Source organism: Protopterus annectens, chromosome 13.part0, assembly GCF_019279795.1.
Source record: "Protopterus annectens isolate FY-2018-M chromosome 13.part0, PAN1.0, whole genome shotgun sequence".
Classification (NCBI taxonomy): Eukaryota; Metazoa; Chordata; order Ceratodontiformes; family Protopteridae; genus Protopterus; species Protopterus annectens.
The window spans coordinates 227,030,961-227,056,961 of NC_056747.1; the positions used below are offsets into that span (position 1 = coordinate 227,030,961).

A 26,001-nucleotide genomic window follows, 5' to 3' on the forward strand; every position below is an offset into this window, starting at 1 on the left:
GGCATCAGCTTATACAAGCCAGGGATTACACAATAGACCTTTGTTCTCATTTGGGCATCTCAATCAACTTCGAAAAGTCATCCTTATCGCCCTGCCAATCTATTACCTTCATAGGCGCAAACTTAAACACTGTTCGGATGTCAGCTACCCTTACAGAACAAAGAGTTTCAGACATTCAGACTCATGTCAGGATCATTCTGGCCAGCAAGAAAATACAGGCCAGAATGGTTCTGAAGGTATTAGGTCTCATGGCTGCGGCCATTACACTTCTTCCCCTGGCTCGATTCTACATGCGCCTTCTTCAGTGGATGCTGTTCACACAGTGGTCATACCAGCAACTTCCAATGCGTCACCAGATTCTGGTGACAAACATGCAAAGAACATCTTGCTTGGTGGATCACATCGTCTCAGGTTCACCAAGGCAGGTGCTTTGTACCTCCGTCCCCGATAGCCACTGTCACCACGGATGCCTCCCTGATCGGGTGGGGGGGGTCATTATCAGGGCAGGATGGTTCATGGGACGTGGCAACCGTTCGAGTACCATCTGCACATAAATGTCCTGGAGATGAGAGCAGTGCTTTTAACGTTGCAAGCCCTCAACGACTTTCTTCCTGTAGGGACAATTGCAGTCCACACAGACAACATGTCTGTAGTTTGGTATATCAACAAACAGGGCGGAACCAAGTCCTACCCCTTGAGTCGAGAAGCGCTCAGACTTTGGCAATGGGCGATCTCCTCTCATCGGTTTCTGGTAGCAGCGCATATCCCTGGGAAAACCAACATTATAGCGGACAGATTGAGCAGAGCTATCCTCATGCCTCACGAGTGGTCTCTCAAGCAATCTATAGCGGAAGAGATTTTTCTGGAATGGGGTCGTCCATGTTGCGATCTTTTTGCTACTCCCCAAAACAGCAAATGTCCAGACTTCAGCCTCTTCCCTCTATCAGGCCATCCCCCCAGAGACACTCTGACCCAGGATTGGCCCCAGGGACTTCTTTATGCCTTCCCTCCATTTCCTCTGATCCCGCAGGTGATCCAGAAAGCTACCGTTTTGAGAGCCAAATTGATTCTCATTGCCCCTTACTGGCCTCGACAAGTTGGTTCCCGTTCCTCCATCACCTTTTGGTGCAGCCGTGGCATCTGGACCCAGTGCCAGATCTACTGATTCACCAATCCGGTCAGCTGCACCGGTCAATCCCTTCTCTCAACCTCACAGCATGGTTGCTCCACTTCCTTCCTTAGCCAGGCTTCCTTTGATCTCTAACCCAGTTAGAGACATCATAGTAGCTTCACTAAAATCCTCTACCAGGAGGATTTACACAAGCAAATGGAAACGTTTCTCTTATTGGGCTAAGGCCCAAAATATTGATCCTTTTACTGCCCCTGTTCAGGCAGTTCTGGACTTCTTAGCAGAGATTTTTCATGCAGGCTCCTCTTCTTCCACAGTCATTCAATTGGCTGCTATTTCTAATTTTCATGTCGGGATAGCAGATCATAATATTATGTCCCATAGGCTCTGCAGGGCCTTCTTGAAAGGAATTTTCCTACTAAAGCCTCCAATCAGGAATCCTTCTCAGTGGGATCTAAATTTAGTGCTGACATCCTTGATTCTTCCCCCCTTCGAGCCAGCTGTTTCTTGTTCCCTGAAATATCTTTCTTGGAAAACTTTATTCCTAGTGGCTATTACATCTGCCAGGAGGGTGTCTGAACTTCATGCTCTTTCGGTTCGACCCCCCTATTTGGTTTTTCACAAAGACAGAGTATCTTTGAGAACTAATCCATCCTTTTTACCTAAGGTCGCTTCAAAGAACAATCTGAATCAATCCATTGATCTCCCTGTATTTTTTCCTAACTATTCAGATAGAGCTGAACAAAAGCTACATTATCTTGATGTCCACCGTCAACTTAGATATTATTTGGACAGAACAAAAAAATTTAGAAAATCTGATCAACTTTTTGTTTCCTATGCGGATAATAAAAAAGGCCTTCCTGTTTCTAAAGTGACTTTGTCCAGATGGCTTTCTTCGGTCATCACTGAAATTTATACGCTCAGGGGAAAACAGCTGTGCTCAAAACCTAAAGCACGTTCAACTAGGAGTTTAGCTACTAGACTTCCTTTGGACACTATTTGTGCAGCGGCCACTTGGGCTACTCCTCACACTTTTGTTTCCCATTACAAATTGGACTTGGCCTCCAGGGACAGAGCCAGTTTTGGCTCTACAGTCCAAGAGTTTGTTCCATTGAGCCACCCAGGATAGAGGTGCTAGGGACGCGGTCCCATCAAGCAAGAATGAAGGCGAGATTGACAACTTAACATTAAGAAGTTATGTACCTACCATAACGTTCCATGTTAGTTGTCTTCTCTCGCCGCCTTTCTTGCGACCCTCCCTCCTTCCCCCTGGCCTGGACAGACCTTGTATAAGAAACTATTATGCTAAAGACCATTCAGACCTGGTCCTTTTTCCATCTATAAGTTTCTTCTTCCTTTGGGAAGTATTTTATGCTTGGTGTTATTGCCCTTTGTCAACAAACGAGATCTGGGTACTTACCGCCTTGCATCATGGGATATGGGGCTGCCTCCAGCTGGTAAAAGTGACTCTCGAGCTTAGCAAGTGCCGAGTCGGAGCCGAGGGATCGGCTCCGAACCCATCAAGCAAGAAAGAAGGCGAGAGAAGACAACTAACATGGAACGTTATGGTAGGTACATAACTTCTTAGTTGCTTAACTCAATGTGCAGAAGGCAAGGAAATGCAGGAAATGCAGGATTTATTGCAGAAAGCAAGGAAATGCAGGATTTATTGCATGCCGCTGAACAAGTTGGAAAGCATACTTGCAATGTGGTTTTGATTCTTTGGAGGCCTCCTGCAGGGCTGCAGTTACGGCCTCTGTAATTAGGCATGCTTGGAACAGTCTGCCTGATCATGTCAAAGTTAAATTATTAGATGCACCTTTACAGCATGATACTTTGGTGTTGAGGCAGAGCAGAGGAGGTGTCCAAGAAAATGGAGGACAAAGCTAAATTTAAAGTACAGCCACCTAGGTTTAGTACACTGGCCTACAAAGAATTGGTCCTTTGCTGTCAGACTGACCTCAAAGGGGCAAATCCAGACGCCCTAGAGGCAGATCCCAGCTGCAAGGTTCCTATAGGTCAAAGCAATGGGGGGGTGCTTCTTTGGAGGTAGACCAATCGCAACCATACATGAAACAGTCCAAATGAACCCCCCCCTTCCACACCAAAGCACTTGGCAGCACCCTTGGGGGGAAATTAGCTCTTTTTTCTCAATTGGCACATTATAACCCAGGACAAGTGGGTTCTAAATATTGTCACAAGGGTAAAAGTTCAATTTCCTTACCCCGCCAAAGGCAAACAGCTGGCCAGATCTGCTAAAATATCAATGGGCAGAGGCACAAAAACAAGTCTTATCCCTCATGGACATGGGGTGGCCATTCAAGTACCAGAGCAAGAGCAGGGCCAAGGATTTGTTACCCAGGACGAGGCCTGGAGACAAATACTGGACCTATCTATTCTGAAGACCTACCTAGATATACCAAAAATTTTTTAGCAGCTTTTGCCCATGCCGGGCAAGAATGCTTGGCTGGTGACTAGACCTAAGAGGCATACCTGCATGTCCCAAATTATGCAGAAGATACCTCTGATTCAAGACTGGCTGTATGCATTACCAATTCTCTGCACTGCCCTTGGGCTCATCTGCTGCACCCAGGGTCTTTACAAAGTGCCTGATGCCAGTAATTGCATTATGCAGACAGAGGAATGCAGATGTATCCTTGGACAACTGTCTAATTCAAGCAGTGAACAAGGGCATTTGTCTACAGCATCTGGCGTTTTGTGAAAAGACTTCTAACATGCCTAGGATACACAGTCAATGAAAAATCAAAACTAGCACCTTCTCAAGTGATATTCCTGGGTGCAAGCTTAAATACAGCTGCCCAGATGGCTCCTCTCATGCCAGACAGGCAACTGACTACCTATTTCAAAATGTTGGCAACAAAGGCCCAGCTATCTGCAAGACATTCTGCAGGCTTTGGGCTTCATGGCATCCTGCATCATACTAATTCCATATGAGGAAACTTCAGTGGTACCTAAAGTGTTTTGGACTCAATTGCCACAGCCTGGAAACAATGGTTACTCTCACTCCCTGCCTACAACAGGAGTTTCGATGGTGGGCAAGGGACAACCATTCACATTACCCCCACCCAGGCAGACGCTTAACAGGCAGATTATGCCTGGGGGGCCCACATGGCAGGAAGATGTATTCAGGGCACATGGTCCTCAACCCAAATGCATCTACATATCAATCAAAAAGTGGTGCTTGCTGTTCAGAATGCCCCAACAGCCTTCAAGGACCTACTTCATCCAGGACAATTACTGATAAAGACAAAACACCACAGTCATGTATATAAACACACGGGGGCACACATTCTTACCCCCTATGCAGACTAGCCATGACTTTGTGGGACACAGCATTGACTTGCCAAAGTACATCTGCAAGCACAATTCCTGCCAGGAAGGAAAAAATACTCTGGCAGACTAAGCAGAAACCTCATGGACCCCCACAAGTTGCAGCTGGAGCAAAGTCTTCAGCATAACAAGGAAATGGGAATGCCTGGACATGGATCGGTTTGCCTCCCCTCAACTACCAACTAAAGATTCTTCACCTATCACAGACGAGCATGAAAAGTTGACACCCTATCTTTCAGCTGGAAAAACTCCATATATGCCTTTCCCCCCACTGCCTCTTCTCCCAAAGGTACTCCTAAAGGTCAGCCAGGAGAAGCCAAAAATGATACTGATTGCCCCCAGACTGGCACCGCCAGTACTGGTTTCTAATCCTAAAGAACTTGTCTCAATGCCCAGCTTGGACCTTACCTCAAATACCTTTTCTACTGTCCCAGCAAAACAATTGGATCCTGCACAGCCAACTCAGGACTTTTAAAACCTGGCAGCATGTCAGATAATGTAGTCCTACAAAATGCATCTCAGTAAAGCTGTGATGGATGTCCTTTTGGAGGCCAGAAGGCCTAGTACTAGAAAATCTTATGCTGGAAAATGGAAGAGATTCTGTGCTTTGAATACTCAACTGATGCTGGACAAAGGCTTATCTTTTTAAAATTCATGCCTCTGCCATTTCGGCTCATTACAATAGAGCCACCAATCTTTTCTCGTCCCTTATTAAAACGGTATCTCAGCCAAAAATTAAGGCCTCCAAGGAGATCACCAGTGCCTGCATGGGACCTCAAACTATGTCTTGGAAACTCACCCTGCCTCCTTTTTGAGCCAGCTGCTACTGCTGATATGAAGTTTTTATCTTGGAAAACAGCTCTGCTCCTAGCAATCACTTCTGCAAGACTAGAGCTACAGGCACTCATGGCTGTGGAACCTTATTTTTTTATACAGACAGTTTCTTTGGGGACAAACCCAACATTAATGCCTAAGGTGTCCAGTGTGGCTCTTAACCAAACTATTCATCTGCCAACTTTTTATCCAAGTCCACAGAACAAGGGGGAGAATTCTGCATTCTTTGGATGTGCAGAACAAGAATTCTGCATTCTTTGGACGTACAGACAACTAAGATTCTACTTGGACAGAACCAAAGTTTTCAGAGCAACTACTAGTTGTATAATCTGCAGGATGAAAGGCCATCTCAAAGCAGACATTTCAAAGTGGATAGGTCACTGCATTCGTTTCTGCTACTTACACCATGGCAAGCCAGTGCTTAAGGGCATTAGGCCACATTCAGCCAGAGCTGCAGCCACTTCAGCAGCCTTTCTCAGGGGAATACCAACAAAGGACATTTTGAGTCTGCTACTTAGAGTTCAGTGCACACCTTTACAAAGCACTATATGCCACTACTCTAAATCCAGGGCAGGCTTTGCCACTGCAGTTCTGCAGGGCCTCTAGCTTTGGGAATCTACCCAAATGTAATGACTGCAACCGTGAAATTAACATAGTACAGTTGTGTACACTTACCATAAATGTAGTTGTCAAGTGTATTCACTGTTGCAGTCCAGGTTACCCACCCGCCATCCCCCTTCTGTTGGAACCTGTGGTGTATTTGCTTGTGGATGAAGGTAGTTTATTTTGCTGCATGCAACTTTATATATACATATAAATTTTGGCCCCCCTTCAGGGGGCAAGAAAAACTAAAGAATGGCGTTTGCTGCTTTTATACCCCTGATGACCTGGTGTCAGGGAAGGGGTGATGACAGCCGACGGCAGGACCCAAGACTTGGGAATTCAGGCAGACTGAAAAGTAACCTGCCAGCAGGATTAACCAAATGTAACCTGCCAGCAGGATTACCCAAATGCAGTTATTGCAACAGTGAATACACAACATCTACGTTTATGGTAAGTGTACACAACTGTACTTTCCTAGTCTCCCTCTCTGTGCTTTGGCTCTGAAGTCTGACTCCTGTTGTGGTTTCTGAGGCTGGTCGCTCATTGGACTCGGGTGACTGGCCAGGTAGTCAGCAGCATCATGCAGGTTGGTCACACTCTCCCCTAGTACAGGTCTCTGATCTAAACTTATCTTTAGACAGGAGCCCCAAGGCCTCAGGGTACCCCATGAGTGGTCCCCACATTTCTGAGGGCCCCTCAGTCCTTGCCTGAGGAGCCACCCAAGAAGTGCAAGAGACGCACATAGATTCCCAGGTGTCTGTCATCACACTGGCCTCTAGGAGTCTGAAGGGTCCCCCTCCAAAGATGTTTTTCTGGAAGATTTTGAAACCGAGGTGACTGGCCATCCAAAGCCCCCTCCGAGGAAGTCTGTCTTCCTGGAGGCATTTGGTGCTCAGCCCTCCACCTCCTGGGCATCTCCACCCTTTGAGCAGAGACTTCTTCCACCGTCCATCCTCCTAAGATCAGTACAGGAAGCGTACCATTCAGCAACCTTTACCTTAGTGAATTATTTTTCTCACTTTACACTTTTCCAGAGAGGTCTCCTCAAGGAGCTTGGAGATGCACTCACGGGTAATGTTTCTGAGGTGGTGACCAGACTGTTACCACTCGGATGTCTACTCTCAATTCCATCGTTAACTGCCACGAGGCTGATCTCATATGGAGCAAGTAGGTCAGCAAGTTCAGGAGTTTCTCTTGGGAGACTGGCCTGGATGCGCCTTCCTCATTTCGGAGGCCTTAGTCTTGATTCATTACCCCTTTCTATGGTTCCTGCTTGTTCGGAACAAAGGTGAAAGACCCTCAACAGGTGTGAGCAGGAGGGTAAAACTGTCTGTTGTGGGAGTTTTTCCCTTCCCTGTAGGCCTTATCCCAAGGCCCAGAGGGGTGGGAAAATGTGGTTCAAGAAATCTGGTTTTTTCCTGGTGCGTGCCCCCCTCTAGAGGCAGAGGAGGGGGTGGTTATTCAGGGTGATGCCACCCTAGGGGCAGAGGCGACCCCCCCTGTAAGTCTACCACTATTCCTTTCGTGGCTCTCCCTACCACTGCTCCTGATGGGAGGCCTGACTGTTTCCAGAGCTAGTCGTGGTCGAATTTCATTATACCCGGAGGCCTGGCAGGACATTACCTAGGACCAATGGGTTCTAGGAATAATTTCTGGAGGATACGTGACCCCCTTCTGAAGTTCCAAATGGTCACATTGCAGTCTATTCTCCCATTGTTGGGGAAAAGTGGATGTGCTCCATAGACCTCTAGGATGCTTACTACCACATAAAGATGGACAGGGCATCCAGAAGTCACCTATGTTCCCGGCTGGGAGCCAGTCACTTTCAGTTTCGAACCCTGCCCTTTGGTCTCACCACAGCATCCAGGGTGTTTACCAAATGCATGGCAGTGGTCACTGCTCACTTGAGATGGAAGGGATTCCAAGCGTTTCCATATCTGGACAACTGGCTCCTTTTGCCACTACCAGGCATCTACTAATTCAGACCAGGGACACTACCATAAACCTATGTCAGCAGCTGGGCATCACATTGAACTGGGAGAAATCTGCCCTGTTGCCCTCACAGCGTGTCCCTTTTATAGGCACAGAACTAGACACCATCCTCGTGTGGGTCTTTCGGGTCTTTCTACCACAGGAAAGAATCGGTCCAAGTTCATGCCTTGCTTCTCCTGAAGTGCAAAGGCAAGATGGGTCCTATTGGACTATGGCTGTGACAATTAGTCCCTCTGGCAAGGTTACATATGAGACTCCTTCAGTGGCTCCTTTTTTTGCCCAGTGGTCTCAAACGTCTTCCACTTACCCTATTCTACTTATGGACAGGTGCAAACAGGATCTCAGTTGGTGGCTTCGCATCAAAAACCTGAATGCAGGAAGGCCCTCTGTTCCTGCACCCCAGTTGCCACGGTGACCAGGTGGGGGGGGTGGTATTTAGGCAGGACAGTACAAGGCATGTGGCAAGAGCATGAGATGCATTTGCATATCAATGTCCTGGAGATGAGGGCAGTGCTACTAGCGTTGCAAGCACTTCAGAGCTTTCTTCCTCTCGGCTATATTGCAATCCACTCATTGTCAGTGGTGTGGTATCTGAACAAGCAGGGAGGAACCAAGTCTCTATCCCCTTTGCAGAGAGGCCATGCGAGTGTGGCAGTGGGCAATGTGCAGACAGGCTAAGCAGAGCTATTCTGTCTTAAGAGTGGTCCCTGAACTGTCAAGTTGCAGAACAGATCTACTGCAGGTGGTGTCAGTCTTGCTGTGACCTCTTTGCCAGCCCTCTCAATGCCAATCACCCAGGGACGGTCTAGTCCACAATTGGTCCTCCGGTTCCCTTTCTGTCAAAAGGTTATTCAAAAAAGTGCAAACTTTGGGGAGCAGAATGATTCTGATTGCTCCACACTGGCCTTGTCAAATTTGGTTCCCCTTTCTCCATCCCTATATCATGGACGCTCCTTGGATTCTGGACCCACAACCAGACTTAGACATGTCAGGGCAGCTCTAGCTCTTCAGACCCTCCAGTTGACAGCTGGCTACTCCACTTCAGTCATTAGGCTTAATCACATAGGCCCTCCACCAGGAAAATTTAGTACATTAAATGGAAGAGGTTTTCAATCTGGGCTCATACCAAAAGGATTGACCCTTACACTGTTCCAGTTTTGTTGGTATTGGAGTTCTTATCTATGCTCTCAACTGGGGTTCAGCAGCCACAACCATTAAAGTCCAATTGGCAGCAATTTCTACTTCTAGCCTAGTCTGGCTCATAGAGGGCTTTTCTGAAGGGCATGCCGTGGGATTTAAACTTTGTTCTACAGGCTCTTACTTCATCCACCTTTGAGCTTGCAGCCACTTGTGATTTAAAATTCTTAACTTGGAAGACTCTAGTAGCAGTCACGTCAGCCAGACTCATTTCAGAGCTTCAAGTCTTATCAATCAAACCCCCTTATTTGATCATAAGGACAGGGTTTCTCTCAGACCCAGCCCTTCCTTCCCAAAGTGGCGTTTATCGGTAACCTTAATCTTTTTGAGTTGCCAGTATTTTTTCCCCAGTTCTCAAACAAGGCAGGATTTAAATTTCATCAATTGGATGTACACAGGCAATTGCATTTATTTGCACAGAACAAAAGACCTCAGAAAATCTGTGTACTATGCTGAGAAGGGATCCGTAGCTATCTCAAACGGCATTTTCTGCCTAGCAGAAATCCATGAACATAACCGAAAGTGCTGTTAACTGTGCACTTTCAGGCGAGTGTGCTCATTGTTCCAGTTGCACTACGGTGTGGATAAGGGAAAATTCCCTTTTCCCCCCTCTGTAGTGTGACCTGAGAATATAAGGTAGGGGTGTGGGGGTTTGCCCCAGCATAAAAGGAGTTTGTGTAGCACACTCGCTTCGAAGGCACTAGTGTTCAGTTGTGGATTCGGGATGTTTTGTTCAGCGGTCCTAGATCCGCTGAGATGTTTCACAATGCAGGTGCCTGTTATGGGCATCCATAAGTATGTGCTAAGATCCACGAGTCCCTGGGAGGTACTGTGCCATGAGTGCAACTAGAGTGTGCGTCTCAAGACCTGCATAGCTAGTTGAGTGCCGCTTCTGTTTATGTACCACATGACTGTCTTGAACAACTAGTTGAAAGCTGTTAGGTCCTCTCCCATTATTCTTCCAGTTTGTGTGCTTGTATCTGAACTGTCCCCCCCCCCCCCCCCCCTCTACTTTGGGATTGAAGTTGTTGGAAATGTGCCTTTTTAAGCTCTCTGAAGCATCTGAGGTTAGTTTGGTCCTGAAGGGTAAACCTGAAGACAAAGTTCTGGGTGCTTGCCTATGTCCAGTATACAAATTCTCCTTGAGTCAAGGAATCTGCTGTATTTGGGACAGCATGCCGGTACTGCTGGAACTTCCTCGTGTGTAGCCTGGCCAGAAGGATCATGAGGATACAAGATTTCATGTAGACTAATGCTCTTGAATTCCCTGGCTGAGATTGCTCAAGTATTTAAATTTGGACCTGAGAACCCATTTATTTGAAGTAATGAGGGACCAATTTTATTAAACAGGAATAGCTTTACTCCATATTTTGTAGGGGGGGGGTAGGTAGGGGAAAGGAAAGCAACTGCTCTCTGCCAGAGCTTTGCGGATTAAAACTCCCCTGCCTGGGGTTCCTGAGGACCACTGCCTAGGCCTTTCTGATGCTGCCTTTGAGGCCTTTCCATCCTGGGTTTCCTTTGGCCACAGTGGGAAAATTATCTGTCTTCTGCTAAACCTAGAAGTCTGAACTTGTCTGACAACTTGCATAGAGATTTTGGCCAAAAAAAGTCCTTATCCAGGTGTGTATTTAGAAGTTTGGTTTTGACATGATCTAGTATTTCCCTAAACAATAGCATGCCTTCTAATAAAGAAGCTCTGCTAGTCCTCCATGGCATCATATCCGCAGTGAGTGTTCTCATCCAATTCCTTAAGTGTTTTTCTCCAGGGAGGATGTTTTTCATTTTATCATTAAAAAAAAAAAGGCAAGGTCCCTAATGGATAGGGTAACTGACACTTGCCAAACTAAAAAGGGCCCTGCTTTGTCAGCTGGTAAAGGGATTTTTTTGAATGGCTGGCTCTTGCTTGGGGATGGAGTGACAATTTTTGGATTATCAGAGGGGTTTTTGAAGAGGCATTTTGATTCCAGCACCCAGTAACCGGTCTGGTTTTTCAAGGGGCTGGAGGTGGAGAATCTATTTGAGGAAGCATCCGTAAACTTCTTGTGTTGGAGGTAGAAGAGGAATAGCCAAAGGTTTGTGTTCCAGGAGGTATTCCTTTACCTCTGACTGGAAATGCTCCCACATGGAATGGGTGTTGCCCAAAAGTGATTTCTTTAGGAGGGGAAGATTTCTATTCAAACTGAATTTTTGAAAAGTAAGGAAGGCTCCCTCTGAGATTCCTCATCTTAATCAAGAGGTTGAACTCCTGGGGAAGACCCCAAAGGGGCTTGTATGGCCCTTACTAAGACTAGGTCTTCAGCTAACCTACCCAGGTGCCTGTCAGACTTAAGGTCTCCACAGAGGCCTGCACCACCACTTTGCCACTTTGGTCACAAGGGGCTGTGGAAGTGCCTGGCCTGCTTTGGCGATAACTAGCCTTGTACTGGTAGAAGAGTTATCACAGGCCATAAGCTTGCATCTTTATGATGCAAGGCAAATGGCAGACCAATACCTAACCATGGTTTCAGCCCTACAATACCTAGCCATGGTTTCAGCCCTACACCTTATAGTCCTGGTTTCCCAACAGGGTATTTGTTTTTAGACCTCTGATGTACACAGACACTCTTTGAAAACACTGCTTTTGGTTCCAGGAAGAAAATGTCTGTTGGCTGGCTTCCTTTGTACCATAGCATACTGATGTCAGGATAGGACATCTGCCAGTCTTAATAGGAGGGAGAATTTTACTCCACTAGTTAGGCCAGCCAAAGGCTTCCACAGCAGGAAATTCCACAAGTCATGACTGCCGTAGTTGACTCTCCATTGACATTCCTACTGGGTGGCATGAAGGGAAGGGTGATGGGAGTTGGATCATTTTCCGATGTAGAGAAGTTCTTTGTACAACCACACCACTTCCCCAGTTCCTTGTATGCTGAAAAGGGCTTATTTAATGGATGAATAGTGTCTAAAATTTCTTTGGAGCCATAAATCCCCTAGACTGGGAGCTTTACTTTTGAGTCATTTAAAGGAAGATGCTGCTTATACCATAGACATGTCACCATTGTGAACCTTTGCATTTTTCTGGGGGGCTGTGGCTTGTGTAGCTTGTCAAAGTTCCACAGTACATTTTTGAGGTGGCTTGGGGTTTTGGCAACCTGAAGGAGGGAGGTTTCAAAGCCAATAGCTTTTAAACATGCTCTGGGAGAAATCTGCCCCCCTTTGATGCTGGGGGAGAAGCCACAAATAGTCTTGTTTTTTGGGGCTGACATCCACCTGAAGTGGAGGTTTGGAACCCCACCTTGTCTCTTAATGTACCTGAATTTCTCCCTTAACTGAGGGATGCTGTGAAGGTCCTTGGAAGTGAGGACATCTGCAGGTGGCCAGGCTTGGGAGTCTTACACAACTTTTGTCTGGACTGATTGCCATTTGGTTATTGGTACAGTTTCACTTTACTTTTCCCAGGCAAGTAACCTCCATGGCTGCCTTTCAAAGTATGTCCTGTCTGGACTGCTCCTCAGTAGCAGCCTCCCATCTGTCAACGCAGGTGTCAAGAATACCGAACAATTTTGGTTGGAACCTAGTTGGGTAAAGAACCAGTAGATGTTCTAATCACTCTTGCACCATTCCTTCCTTCCCATCTTATCTGGCTTGCTTCAAACTTCTTACCCTCTTCCACTCTACTTTACCTGTGAGCTAACACCCTTCTTAGCTGACCGGTACCTTGTCTTTATGCCACTGGCTTGCAGATGGCCTGGGGTACTACACTGAGGTTTCTATAAGTAGAGTTTGTGTTGGGGATGTGCAGCCTCTGAAAGGTATGCTTTGGTACCTTGGCGAGATGCATGGCTTCAATAGATTAGTACTAGGCTGCCCCTTTTGGACTATTTTAACCTAGCCAGTCTCCTTGCAATTGCCTCTGTAAAAGTACTCTCTAGTTGGTATGCCATCCTCCCCTATTATGGGAAGGTCAGCAGTTGACATCCACATGTCCTGATCACTGTTGGGGTATTGGTTCTGTTGAGGTAAGTTCCTGTACAGCTGTATTTTATGCCCCCACCCTACCTAGTCTTTAATCCCAGTGTACTAAAATAGGAAGATGGACCAAAGGTGATCTAATTATATGCCTACAGCACTAGTTTTCCCTTTTGAATGTGACTGGATGGATTGATGCTTTTTTTTTTCTAGACTACTTCAGGGAAACAGTACCACAGTCTCATCTCAAGTGGAAGACTTCTGAGCTGGTGCAGAAATGAGTATTAACCATACAAGTTTGGCCCAGGTTGTGAAATACCTCTTTGTACAAGGAGGTTCTATCTCTTGCTCATGCACACCTGCCTTACCCATGTAATAGGTGTGGTTCCTAAATTACTGCTTGGCTAACTGACCTTGTGGGAGATTAATTGTCCCATGTGAGGATGCCATTCCAGCTCCCAGATGGCTAAACACTACACTTGTAGGTATGATATGGAGGCCTTTAGCAGAGCTGCATCTGGCTCTAGCATTAGAAGACCTGCTTGACTTGGGGAACAGCTCTTGCATGTCAAATCCAAACTTCTAGATGCACCCCTGAGTAAGGGTTTTCTTTTTGGGCCAAAGGATGAGGATGTGATTTAAGATGGAAGATGAGGCAGTCTATGCAAACTGTCGGACTTAAAGGTTCCTACTCCTAGGGATTAGTAGGCTTTTTCTCCCTAAACACTGGTCCTTTCGCAATCAAAGCCTTGGAAGGGAAAGGCCTCAAAGGCAGCAGCAATCCCAAAGGTGCCCAGGCAGGGGAGTTGTAGACCACAGGGCCTTGGCAGAAACAGCAAGGACTCCTTTCCCCTAACCATTCATCTCCATAGGAGGAAGGTTAACCCTGTTCAGAGGTAATTGGTCACTCATAAGCACTCGTCTGAGATCTGCTACAAGCTTTCAAAGAGATGTTAAGATAGTTACCCACGTTACATAAAATCAAAGAGCCGAGGCTTTCTTAGATTTGCAAACTTCATCCCATGAATCCCCCTCTGGCTTTAATGCTTACCCTAAACCTAAAAGGTGCTTGCACTTTCTTGTAGAGGAATCCTGCATAGGTTTCCTTTGATTTAGGTATTGGTCACTTTCAATTCTCTGCACTGCCCTTTTCGCTTGTCTACTGCTCCCAAGGTCTTCACAAAGTGCTCAGTTCCCAGTTCCCATTTCCCTTTTGTAGAACAAGAGGGATCCAAAACTTACCCTCATCTAGATGACTTTCAAGCCACAAGTATGTCAAAGCTCCTCCAGCATCTGGATCCCTCAGACCCTCTTCCTTTGTCCACCATAAATCTTCACAAATCCAACAGACCCATCAGGATTGTTTTCCTGGGAGTTCTTCTGATTTCCCTTTTAAGTCCTTTCTCCAGAAAAGGTCTCCCCGATTTAGATACCTTTTGGCTAGGTTATACATGGGGGAGCTCCAGTGATACTTCAGTTTGTGGTGCCATCACTTGCAGTCTCAAGACATTTTGCTGATCCTTTGAGGAATTTGCATGAATGACATGGGCATGCGCCCAGAATTTGGGTCTCCCCTCAAGATTCATACCTTGAGGGCCAAACTTTAACCACAGATGAGTCAGCCGGGGGGGCTCACTTTCAACATGTTGAATCCAGGGCAGATGAGAGCGCTGATGGCAGTGCAAAAGGCCCTAGTCAGTGAAAAATCAGGAGTAATGCTGGTCAAAACAGAACACTACCCTTTGTACATGAACAAGGGGCGCCCATTGTTGCCCTGTTTACTAGTGTACCAGGTTTGGGAGGTGGCTCACTGTGGGGTTGTACCTCATGGGCACAGTACTCGCAGGGACTAGCATCATCCCAGGGGAACTTGATGGATCCCAAAGTGACATCTTCATGGGGTGGGGGGGAATTCAGTCTAGAAATGGGGCTCCCTACAGACTTCTGCCACCAAAGCAAACTAACCACGGCCTGGAGGTCAGATCTTTCTCCTTTTGGAGCCACCTGTTTCCTACCTCCTTTTTTTCTAATCTGTGAAGACCCATGGGTAATCTTGGCCCCAATCTGCTACCAGGTTTATCCAATGAAACCTGTGGCAGAGTGGACCCTGTTACTTGGAGGGACTCGGCCTGCATAATCCCCCAAAATCCTACAGAGCACACCCTAAGCAGACCACTTCCAAACCTTTCCAAGGAGGCTAGAAGGTCTAGTACGAAGAAATCGTACTCTGCAAAGTGGAAAAGATTCTCCATTTGGTGTCTGCAGCAAGGCCTCAATCCTAACTGCCATTTTAGATAACTGGCTACCCTGGTGAACAGAGGCTTATTTTTTTGGTCCATCAAAATTAACGTTTCAGCACACCCCTGCTTTTCCAACCCCTGATGAAAGTTCTCAAGGGAGTGGTTCACATCAAACCTACCAGGCAGTACCTCACTTCATGCCACCTTGGTTTTGTTCTAGAGAATTTGATACTACCCCCCTTACAGCTGACTGCTTCTACTGATTTTAAAGGCAGTAAAAGGTCCGTTGCCAGGTTTATCACCTCGTCTAGGTAGATGTTAATCGTGCATACAGCTGCAGTAATCACATATGGGTTCTCTGCAGTCAGGCGGTCCCTCTGTCGGCCGAATTGTCTTGGTCTGGCGTCTGTTGCTTTCTTTCCTGACATCAGTGCGACAGGGGTATATAAGACTCAGCCGATGCCATATTCTTCAGTCTTTTGTCGCGCAGTGCCTGAAGCAGTTGGCAAGTGCCAGTCGGCCAGCTCCTGAATTTACGAAAAACCCCATTGGGGAAACTTTTCTTGCCTCAGACCGATGTCAGTTAACAATTGTATTTCTTGTGGGAAGCAAATACTGCATAAGGATTTCCATTCCCTCTGTATACCTTGTTTAGGCCCAGACCACGACGTCTCGGGCTGTCGCTTTTGTGCTTTCAATAAACGCACTTAAGCGTCGGGTGGCGTTCGCCCAACATTTTGGTAAAGCCTTTGATTATAAAATGTCATCTACTCAAACTACCGTTTTTGTCCAAAAACCGCGAGGACTGACGCGAGGTCTGCGGTCTCAGACACCACGCCAAAACTGACTGCACGTGGTCCGGTTCTCAGCGAGATGCCTTTGCAGTCCCTGACTACTGATGACACTTTGGCGGTGTCTTCTGTACCAGAGACCACAGGTGCCTCGGCCCTTACTCAGACTACAACCACCGAAGCCACTGTGAGTGAGTCTCCTAATGTGGACAGGTCCACTTCCACCCAGGGTGTCTTTAGGCCCTCATCTATCTTTTCCATTAAGGCCTTTTAAGTCCAAGTCAGCCATGCATCACAAGAGGCCTGTTCAGGGCCCATCTCCAGGCCCCATGCCTAAAAAGCAGATGCTTAAATGGCTGAGTATTTGATTACCCTCATCAGGGGTTCCCAATCCCCTCCAGACAAGAGACCCAGAGTGGAGGAAGATTCTCCCTCTTCTGAACAGGGCTCCATTTTCTCAGAACATTCTGATGTAGAGGAGCACTCGTACTCCCCTTATGAAGATTCAGATGCAGAACAGTCCATTCCTTCTGTATCTCCCCCAGAGGATTTCTCTTTTGGGGAAACTGCACACCTTGAGGGAGCACTTCCATTGGGAAGGCCAAGACTTTTCTGATTCCAAGAAAAGGCTTGGGGAATTTCTTGTTACCTCAACACAGACCGCTGGCTATACCTCCTGTCTTGGACATGATTATGTTTACTCGGAGGCTTGTCTTAGCCCGGATTCCCTGCCTCCTGCTCCAGTCAAACCTGATGGGTACTACAGAGTTCCTAACTCACCAATTTCTTTTCAAAAGCCATAATGCTGACCCTGAAACCATTTCTCAAGGCCCCAAGGGAATGAAGGCCTCTACTGCCAAGAATCCACTACCTTCCGAAAGAGAATCTAGATCCTAAGAAAGGTGGGGGGGGGGGGAGGTATACACCTCTGCCACCCTAGCCGTCAGTTTCATATGCTTAAATACCAGCAGTTTCTGTTATCTCAATTAAGAAAATGTCTCAACCTGAACAACCAGATTTGAAGGAATTGCAGGATATGATGCATAGTGCAGAACAAGTGGGTAAACACACCTTGCAATGTGGCTATGATGCCTTTAGAGGCCTCAAGTAGAGCTGCTGTTACAGGATCAGTCATTCGTAGACATGCTTGGCTTAGGGAACAAAGCTTGCCTGATCATGTTAAAGCTAAACTACTAGATGCTCCTTTACAAAAGTATGTACTATTTGGTACTAAAGCTGAGGAGATACTACGTAAAATGGAAGAAAAAGCTAAATCAATGCAAACTGTCAAGGCTTTTCTACAGGTACAACCACCTTGTTTTAGCAGAAATTGGCCTTCTAAAAACTGGTCCTTTCCAGCCACGGACAAGCCCCAAAGAGGTAGATACAGGCGCACAAGGGGCAGAGGACAATCTCTAGGATCATATAGAGGCAGACAATGGCAAACTCCAGCACCAAGAGGTGGTGAGGACAGTGCACAACAATACAGAAAACAAACCCAATGACTTCCTCCTTTTCATGCCAAGCAAGTCTCAGCTGGCAGCTCCCTTGGGAGGAAAGCTGGCATTTACAAGAAATTGGCATATCACAACAGACAAATGGATCCTGGACATTATAAACAGAGGCTACAGATTTCATTTTCACACTCTTCCAAAAATGAGGCATGCCAAACCCTGCCACACAAAGGGCAGAGGCACAAATACAAATTTCAAAACTCATGGACATGAAAGCTATTAGAGGTACCTACGAACAAGGTCAAGGTTTTTATTCCCGACTATTCCTGGTACCAAGGAAAGGAACCGACTGGAGACCCATTTTGGACTTATCCATTCTAAATACATTTCTACTCGTACCAAAATTCAAGATGCTCACATTACAGCAGCTTCCCATGCTAGGCAAGGGGTTTTGGCTGGTAACATTGGACCTCAAGGAGGCATACCTGCATGTCCCAATCAGACAAAGCTGCAGAAGATACCTCAGATTTCTTGCAGGTTCAATCTACTATCCCCTGCATTGCCCTTTGGCTTATCTACTGCACCCAGAGTATTCACGAAATGCCTGGCATCAGTAATCGCCTACTGCAGACTTCAAGGGATACAAATTTATCCTTATTTGGACGACTGCCTGATCCAAGTGGACAGCAAGCACAAACTTCTGGAACATCTGGCTTATGCAATATGGTTACTGAATTCTCTGGGATACACAGAGAAATCCAGGCTAACACCATCTCGGAAAATAACTTTCCTGGGTGCCAACTTGGACACAAACACCCAGATGGCCTACCTTATGCCAGAAAAACAGGGGCAACTAACTCAGTACTTCAAAATACTAGCAAATTGTACCAGGCTTACTGCAAGGAAAATCCTGCAGGCTCTGGGCTTCATGGCATCTTGCATTCTTTTAATCCCATGTGCAAAGTAACACCTGTGGTCTCAGCACAGCCACAATTTGGAAACAATAATACCAATAATTCCATGTTTGCAGAAGGAATTTCTATGGTGGGCCCAAGCATGCCAAACACAGGTCTCCCATTTTGCAAGCCTCAAGCAAATCAAGTAATCACAACAGCCACCTCATTGTGCCTGGGGGTGCACATGACAGGTGCATTCAGGGCAAATGGTCCCAAAAGGAAAAGCACCTTCACATCAACCAAAAAGAAATGCTAGCAGTGAGTGCAATTACAGCATTCAAGGACCTCCTGCATCCAGGACAATTAAGAACAGAACACCACAGTAATGTGGTACATAAACAATAAGGAACACATTCATACCCCTTGTGCAGACTAGCCATGACACTTTGGAACTTGGCTCTGGAATGGCAAATGGAACTTCAAGCACAGTACTTGCCAGGTTTGGAAAACACACTGGCAGACAGTCTAAGCAGAAATATGACAGATCTGCACGAATGGAAGTTGCATCCTCAGGTGTTTACACAGATAATCCAAGCGTGGGGAGGCCAGACATAGATCTCTTCGCCTCCCACAGGAATTGTCAATTGTTTGTTCAAGGACCTGCCATCCAAAGGCCTGGAGAGTGGACGCCCTTTCATTCAGTTGGATAGCATGGACCGTATGCTTTCCCACCTCTGCCTCTTCTGCCCAAGGTGCTCAAAGCAAGAGCAGACCGAAGATGATACTGATTGCTCCAGACTGGCCAAGACAGCACTGGTACCCACTCCTGAGGAGCCTAACACATACTCCTCCCTGGTCCCTACCTCTAATGCCTCTTCTGCTGACTCTGCAACTACAAAACTCTTCAGTCAGCCGAAAACACTCTCTCGCTGCATGGGAAAATTCCTCAACAGACCTTACTCCAAAGAGGTACAGGATGTCTTTTTGGAGGCCAGAAGGCCATCTACTAGAAAGGCTTACTCTGCAAAATGGAAACTGTTTTGCTCTTGGAATGAGAAAAAAGGCCAGGACCCTACAAAACTAAATGCCTCGGGTATTACAGTATCTAGCTGAGCTGCTGAACAGTGGATTTTCCTCCATAAAAATCCATGCCTCGGCCATTTCTGCAGAATTCAACACGGATCCACCCTTCTCACCCACTCTTAAGACAGTTCCTCAGAGGGGCTAAGAATATAAGACCACCAAGGAAACTACCAGTCCCAGCCTGGGATCAATTATTTTCTAGAAAAATTAACTGCCTCCCTTCGAACCAGCTGCCTCAACAGATTTGCAATATTTGTCCTGGAAAACAGCCTTCCTTCTGGCCATTACCTCAACTCGTAGGGTTTTGGAACTGCAAGCCCTCATGGCTAATTTTCCATCAGGACAGGGTTTCCCTTCGAACCAACCCATTTATGCCTAAAGTGGTATCCAGGGTAGCTTTAATTCAACCCATACACTTGCCTGCCTTTTACCCCAATCCTCAAAACAAAGGGGAAAGGCTGCTGCACTCTTTAGACATCCATAGACAGCTACGTTATTACTTGGACAGAACAAAGCCTCTTAGGAAATCACAACAACTTTGTGTCCTATGCTGTAGGAGCTCAAGGGAAGCCAGTGACCAAACAATTTCAAAATGGATAGGCCACTGCATATGGTTTTGTTACTCCTATCATGGGAATTCTGTCCCTACAGGCATCCGATCCCACTACACCAGGCCCACAGCTACCTCTACAGCCTTCCTCAGAGTTCCTACCAAAGATATTTTGGAGGCAGCCACTTGGGAGTTCTGTGCATACCTTCACAAAACACTACCACCTGCCTTTATTCCAAAACTAGAGCAGGCTTTGCCACTGCTGTATTGCAGGGCATTCTGGCTCATCCCAGTTCCACCTAGTGCCTACCACCCTGTGCGTAGCTTTGGGAGTCTACCCATATGTGATTACTGCAGCTGTATGCACGATGAACATAGTACAGTTTTGTACCTACCATAATTGTAGATGTTAGTGCTAATACAGCTGCAGTACAGGTTTCCCTCCCTCCTTCCCCTCTTGGTACAGGCCTAGTGGCTAACTCCTCATGCAACCTGATTGGGTTATCCTATGGTGTATTTGCTTGCAACTACTGATTTTTGATTAGATTGCATTGCAGGATTATATATAAATTATGTATTGCCTTCCTTCTGGGGGCACCTGACATCTGGGGCAAGAAAAGACTGAAGAATATGGCGTCGGCTGTGTCTTGTATACCCCTGTCACACTGTCACTGATGTCAGGAAAGAGTGACAACCGATGCCTGACCAAGACTTTGGAATTCGGCCGACTGAGGGACCGCCTGATGGCAGAGAACCCATATGTGATTACTGCAACTGTATTAGCACTCTTAACATCTACATTTATGGTAGGTACAAAACTGTACTTTCTGATCTGCAGGCTCTCATGCCACTGGAAACTTGTTTGTTCATACAGAATCACTTGAGATTAAGCATCCTTTATTTGGGGGGGGGGGTCCTTCACTTAGATGTACACAGCTTTGCTACTGTCATGCCAGAAATTTTTTCTGAAATCTGAGCTGTCTACCATTGGCTCTGAAGGGAAAACCAGTCTCTGGATCCTCCACTGTTTTATCATGGCAAAAATCCTCAAACCATGAGAATCTGTTCCTACCAAAGACATTTCAGGAGCTTCTACCTGGTAATTTCTGCATACCTTTACACACACTACCACTTACCATGTCTAGAGCAGGCTTTGCCACTGCCATCTTACATTTTTTTTCTGCATAATCTACCTTCCACTCAGCTTTGTGAATCATCCCAAACGTCAGTACTACAACAGTAAAACAACTTGGTACAGTTGTCTAGACTTCACATAAATGTAGATGTTGCAGTCTTCCCCCTCCCCCTTTTACCTACAGTAGTAGTCTGCTTCTTTTTTTTCACTAACCAGAGGACCCCTGAGTAAATTTACTCTCCAAGCCTTTTTTCTCCTTTTACTCCCTGCTTATGGTTTATCTTGGGGGCGCCTACCTTGAAAGGGGCAAGAAAGTTGTGGTGTTGCTTGGCTGTTTCTACCCAAGCCTACAGACAGGGTAGGGTGTCATCCAGCATTGGGAGGAGGGAGTTTTTCTTCGGGCTGGCCAAGGGCTTTTACAGGGAATTCCTACAAGTCAGGACTGCAGCAGTGAATGCACTCAACTTCTGCATTTATGATGAGCGTACATTGTACTGTCCTCCGCTAACCTTTGAATTTTGATTCGTGAAGGCATCTTACCCAGAGGCTCGTAGGGGCAAACCTTGACCCAGCTTGGGACACTGCACTGAAGGCAACACATCTGCATTTAGAGGTCCATAACTGCAGATATTGGCATTAAAAACAGTCCTAATCTCTCCATACCAAATGTTACAGAACTCGCTCTGACACATTAGTCAAGCCCAAATTCCCAATTCTCAGTTCACTCTGGTTGTGACTTGCTCAAGGCCACTTTGGATAAACAGGTGGAAAGATTCAAACCCTGCACCAGAAAGCTCATATCCTTTAGTTCTCTGCCAGCTGCTGGACTTAGTTGGCCCTGAACCAGATATTCCTCTATTCTAGGAGTAGAGGGAAAATAAAATAGTTCTGCATTCTTTAGTTGCACAGAAGAGGATACCTCAAGATGGAAAAAAAATAAGGGCCATCATTAAACTTGTGTAAAGGTAGTGCATTGCAGTAATTTTGTTACAAGGCTTGTGACAAGGACCTTGCCTGAAAAATCCAACCCCTTTCATTGTCTGGACATACAGTAGTATTGCCGTCCATAACACTGATTTTTCAGGGCATCCGTTGGGTATTTGCAAACCTTGTCAGAACACCAGTTGAATGTGATGTCCAGGGTAAGGAAGGTGCTTTCCTCTGCCTTTCTAAAAGGCATGCTTCACTTCATCACAGCCCTTGCTGATGCCAGTTTTGCCTACATGGTGACTAGTAACTTGCTCCAATAGACTTGTGAGGCCACTAGTCCCAGTTCCCTCACCTTCAGAGCTTGGATGACTGAGGAGGTGATTCTCGCCATTCATTGTGCTTATTCGATTGTTTCCCCTTGGAGGCTCATTATTCAGGTCAGTGCCTTTTCCCTAGAAAGGTACATTTATTTCTACTTGTAAGGAGCCATGCTCCAAGGGTCCAGGGAGAAGCAAAGACTTCATTGTTGCCAACATACACCACGTCTGTGGTATGGTAGTCTTGCGGTTTCACTTAGTGAAGTTATCTATACGTCTGTGTTTATTGCCAAGGTTGAGATTTGTAACTAAAGGTTGCTATGGCTCTACTGCAATTTGCAGTTTGTCCTCTTGAGGATGTGGTTGCACCTAGTCTGAAGATGTCTAGCTGCTCTTGGAAGTTAGAAATGGACCTCTCTCTGTGGCTACATAATAGCAGTACTTTTAATTTTATGGGTGCAGCAGGTGTCCTCAAGACTACTTTCTGCTAAGTGTTTTGTATCAGACTTTATGATCACCCTCATTCATTTCTAATGACTCATCCCAGTTAGGTTGACATGGTGTCCTTTTTAATTTTTGTTTTGTGTAGTGAAACTATAGAAAATGGAATATGGAAATGACAGTGGTCCGCATTAACCATCAGTTTTGTATATTGCTGTGTACCATTGCTGTAGTCTGAGGCTATTGTAGATCTTGTGCACATAACTGGAGGAGTGGTACTTGGCTGACATAAAGGAAGATGCTAATCAGTTTTCTCCAGTATATTTCTTGCTTTATGGTGTCTACATGTTAGCCTGCTTAGATGTGCACTGAATTTTATATTTTAAGGGGTGGTTAATCCACCCTTGGCTCAGCACTAAATGGAAACTTTCTGCACACTGCTTGCCACGTTTGCAGTAGATGTTTTTAAGTTAGACCTGAAACTTGGCTTTTAACTAACATTTTCCAGCTTTGATTTCTGTACTTGTATATTTTGTTTTAGAAACTAAACCTTTAGAGGATGTGAAAGAGACAGTATTGTGTGCAGGTAGCCAGGGAGTTAACATAGTTGCTTTTAGCAGCAGGAATTTCACTGTAGCTTTCTTGCCGAGTGGGAGTTTATCCAAGCTGACATTAAACATGGGGTAATGAGTTAGTCAGTGCATCAGAGGTACAGGAGTGCATTCCAGAGGGTATCCTGAGGCCTACTACTGCACCTACCACATAGTATGTGGTACATGGAGGGAGCAGACTTCACAGTAATGGCATCTTAAGCCAAGAATTTAACGAGAGCTGATTTTTCCCATCAGGGTTGAGGTGGCATAGATATTTGTGTTGGGGTTTGAGGATACATGTACTAGGTTGTGGTATTCGCAAGCAAGTATTTTGAGCAAAAATGGCTTTATGTGCTGTAAAGAACTATTCTTTGTAGAGGTGCCATTGTATGGAAGTAAAGTGACTTTTTTAAAACTTAGTCTCCAGGAGTATGCATGTTCATATTCCACAGAACACTGGCTCTGACCTTTAGTGTCGTTTTGTTAAACCTTCAGCCATTAGGTTGGTAGTTACTGACCCATGTGTTCATTATTGCACTGGTAATGTTCTGTGGAAGCTGTGCATTCTGCTCTGGAACACTTTGAGGCTGGGGATGTCTTTTATTACTGGTCAGGTTTCGGGTAGTTCTAAATGGTACCGGTACCTCTCCTTGAAGGACAGAGTATGGTAGAGCCTGCTGGATGACTGGCTGGTCTTGGCCTCTATACCATTCTCTTGTTTAGGGGGAACACTGAAGCTGCCTTTGAAATGGGTAAGCTTAACTGTCTTAATTTGGTTTGTGGTCTCCCTGCATGAATATTGTCTCTTTCATTCTTTGTACATCTTCAAGAAATGCTTTTCTGTTTGCCTTTTCTCTAGGTCAAGTTTATACAGCAGTTTCTGTAGAAGTTTGTCAGAAGTCTCAGATGCAACACTATATTTTCTTGTGTATACTGACCTGTTTTTTTTGCAACTTTTCTTTTCTCCCCTCCCTTTTCCCAAAATTTCTTCCCTGATCTGGAATTTCTTTGCCAACTGACTGCACGGTTCTTCTGCTTCCTGTTGCTTGAAAAAAAATTAAACTGCTCTCTTGGAAACCAACCTGCCCTACAATATTAACCATCTTGAAAACATCATCCATCAACCAATTTCGCCATTTCTGTGGGAACCGCCTTTCTTCATTGTGGACGATTTGTGCAACCTGTACTGTCCCTCCAATTCCTTTCCTGTCCTGTCTCTCCACTGCCTTGCTCTGCTGTACTCTAGAGAGTCACACCCCAAAGCCTCTTTATTCTTTTCGGTATGTTACTGTTCACTGTCAAGTTTTCAATGAAAATTATAAAGTTGTTTTTAAAAATGTGTAATCAGCTGACTCGTCTAGGAAACGGAACACTAAGATTTTCTTACTGAGATTGGAGTCGGCTTTGGAGTTCATAAAGCCGTCTTATTGTGAAGTCATAATGCTGAGCTTGGTATCAGTTACTGTTACTAGCTGATTCCATGAGCAAGGCAGTATGGTTTCAGGTTAATCCCATTGGCTTGAATTTCTGGACATAGTATAGCCAGCAGTTGGCTCCCATAAGCATTTAATGTAGTTCCTACTTGTGTTCCTAGATGTGTCTGACTGTTTCTAGTTTTGAGTGCTTAGTTTTCCTTGTATTGATTGATTGTTCTGCCCATTTCTTTGTGTAGGTTTTTGCATGCAGATGTGCTTTGCATGTTTAAACACATTAAGCATGCAGAATTTTTGTAAACTTTTGGCAGTTTTGCTTTATGTATTCATGCATTTAGATAAGTTTGCTAAATGTGCATTCCATCGTTTCCTTGGTGTACTCTTATCTTGGCTAATGACCTACATGAGTGGGTGTTTAAATGGACCTAGTGAAATGCACTGTTTTTAAACGTTTTTTTTTTGTGAATTTTTGGTCTTATTTGGTAGTTCAGCCTATTCTGCAGGTCATGGGAATCGTATTTGAACCTATTTCTTGCTGCAACTGCAGCATAAGTGTTCCTGCTAGGTTTTGGGTCCCATGTGTACTAGTGCTGTTCCACCATCCTGGCTTGATAGATGTGAACCCTTTGGATGCTAGGATGTTTGGGTAAAGCTGGAATCCTGCCATTTTATCTCTTGCCACAATTCATTGTATTCCTTCTGTGCATTTGTAGTTGCATTCACAGTTTAGCAATTTGTACTACATGGGGGGGGTGGAATTTTGCAAGACTTGCTGTGCTTTAACAGAAGAGGGTTTAACAGGAGAGGGTTAAACAGGAGAGTGGACTTTAAAAGAACCTTGACTTGTGGTGGCGTGCCTACTTGCAGTTTGCCACCAGTCATGGATTCCCCTCAAGGCTTTCATACATCCTGATCAAGGCAAGTCATTGTGCCAGAAGTTTTGTCATGGAGCTAGAAGTTGGCATCCATCAGATGCTAGTGGCTGAAGACCACTCCTGACAGTGTACCCATTGTCTTGGAAGTCCAGGTTAAGAGCACTGATCCTTAATCCTATCAAGATGTTAGGAGTTTGGCCCTAAACTTA

The 26,001-nt window shown here is 45.6% G+C and overlaps 1 protein-coding gene across 7 annotated transcripts in view; it reads left to right on the plus strand.

Annotated features, from left to right (window-relative positions):
• PTBP1 (polypyrimidine tract binding protein 1) overlaps positions 1-26,001 on the plus strand; it is a 241,450-nt gene that overhangs the window by 59,396 nt on the left and 156,053 nt on the right. For all 7 annotated transcript variants that reach the window (XM_044053767.1, XM_044053769.1, XM_044053772.1 and 4 more), the window contains one exon: positions 24,731-24,764. In XM_044053767.1, the coding sequence (XP_043909702.1) occupies positions 24,731-24,764 (34 nt within the window). The remainder of the gene's footprint in view (positions 1-24,730; positions 24,765-26,001) is intronic.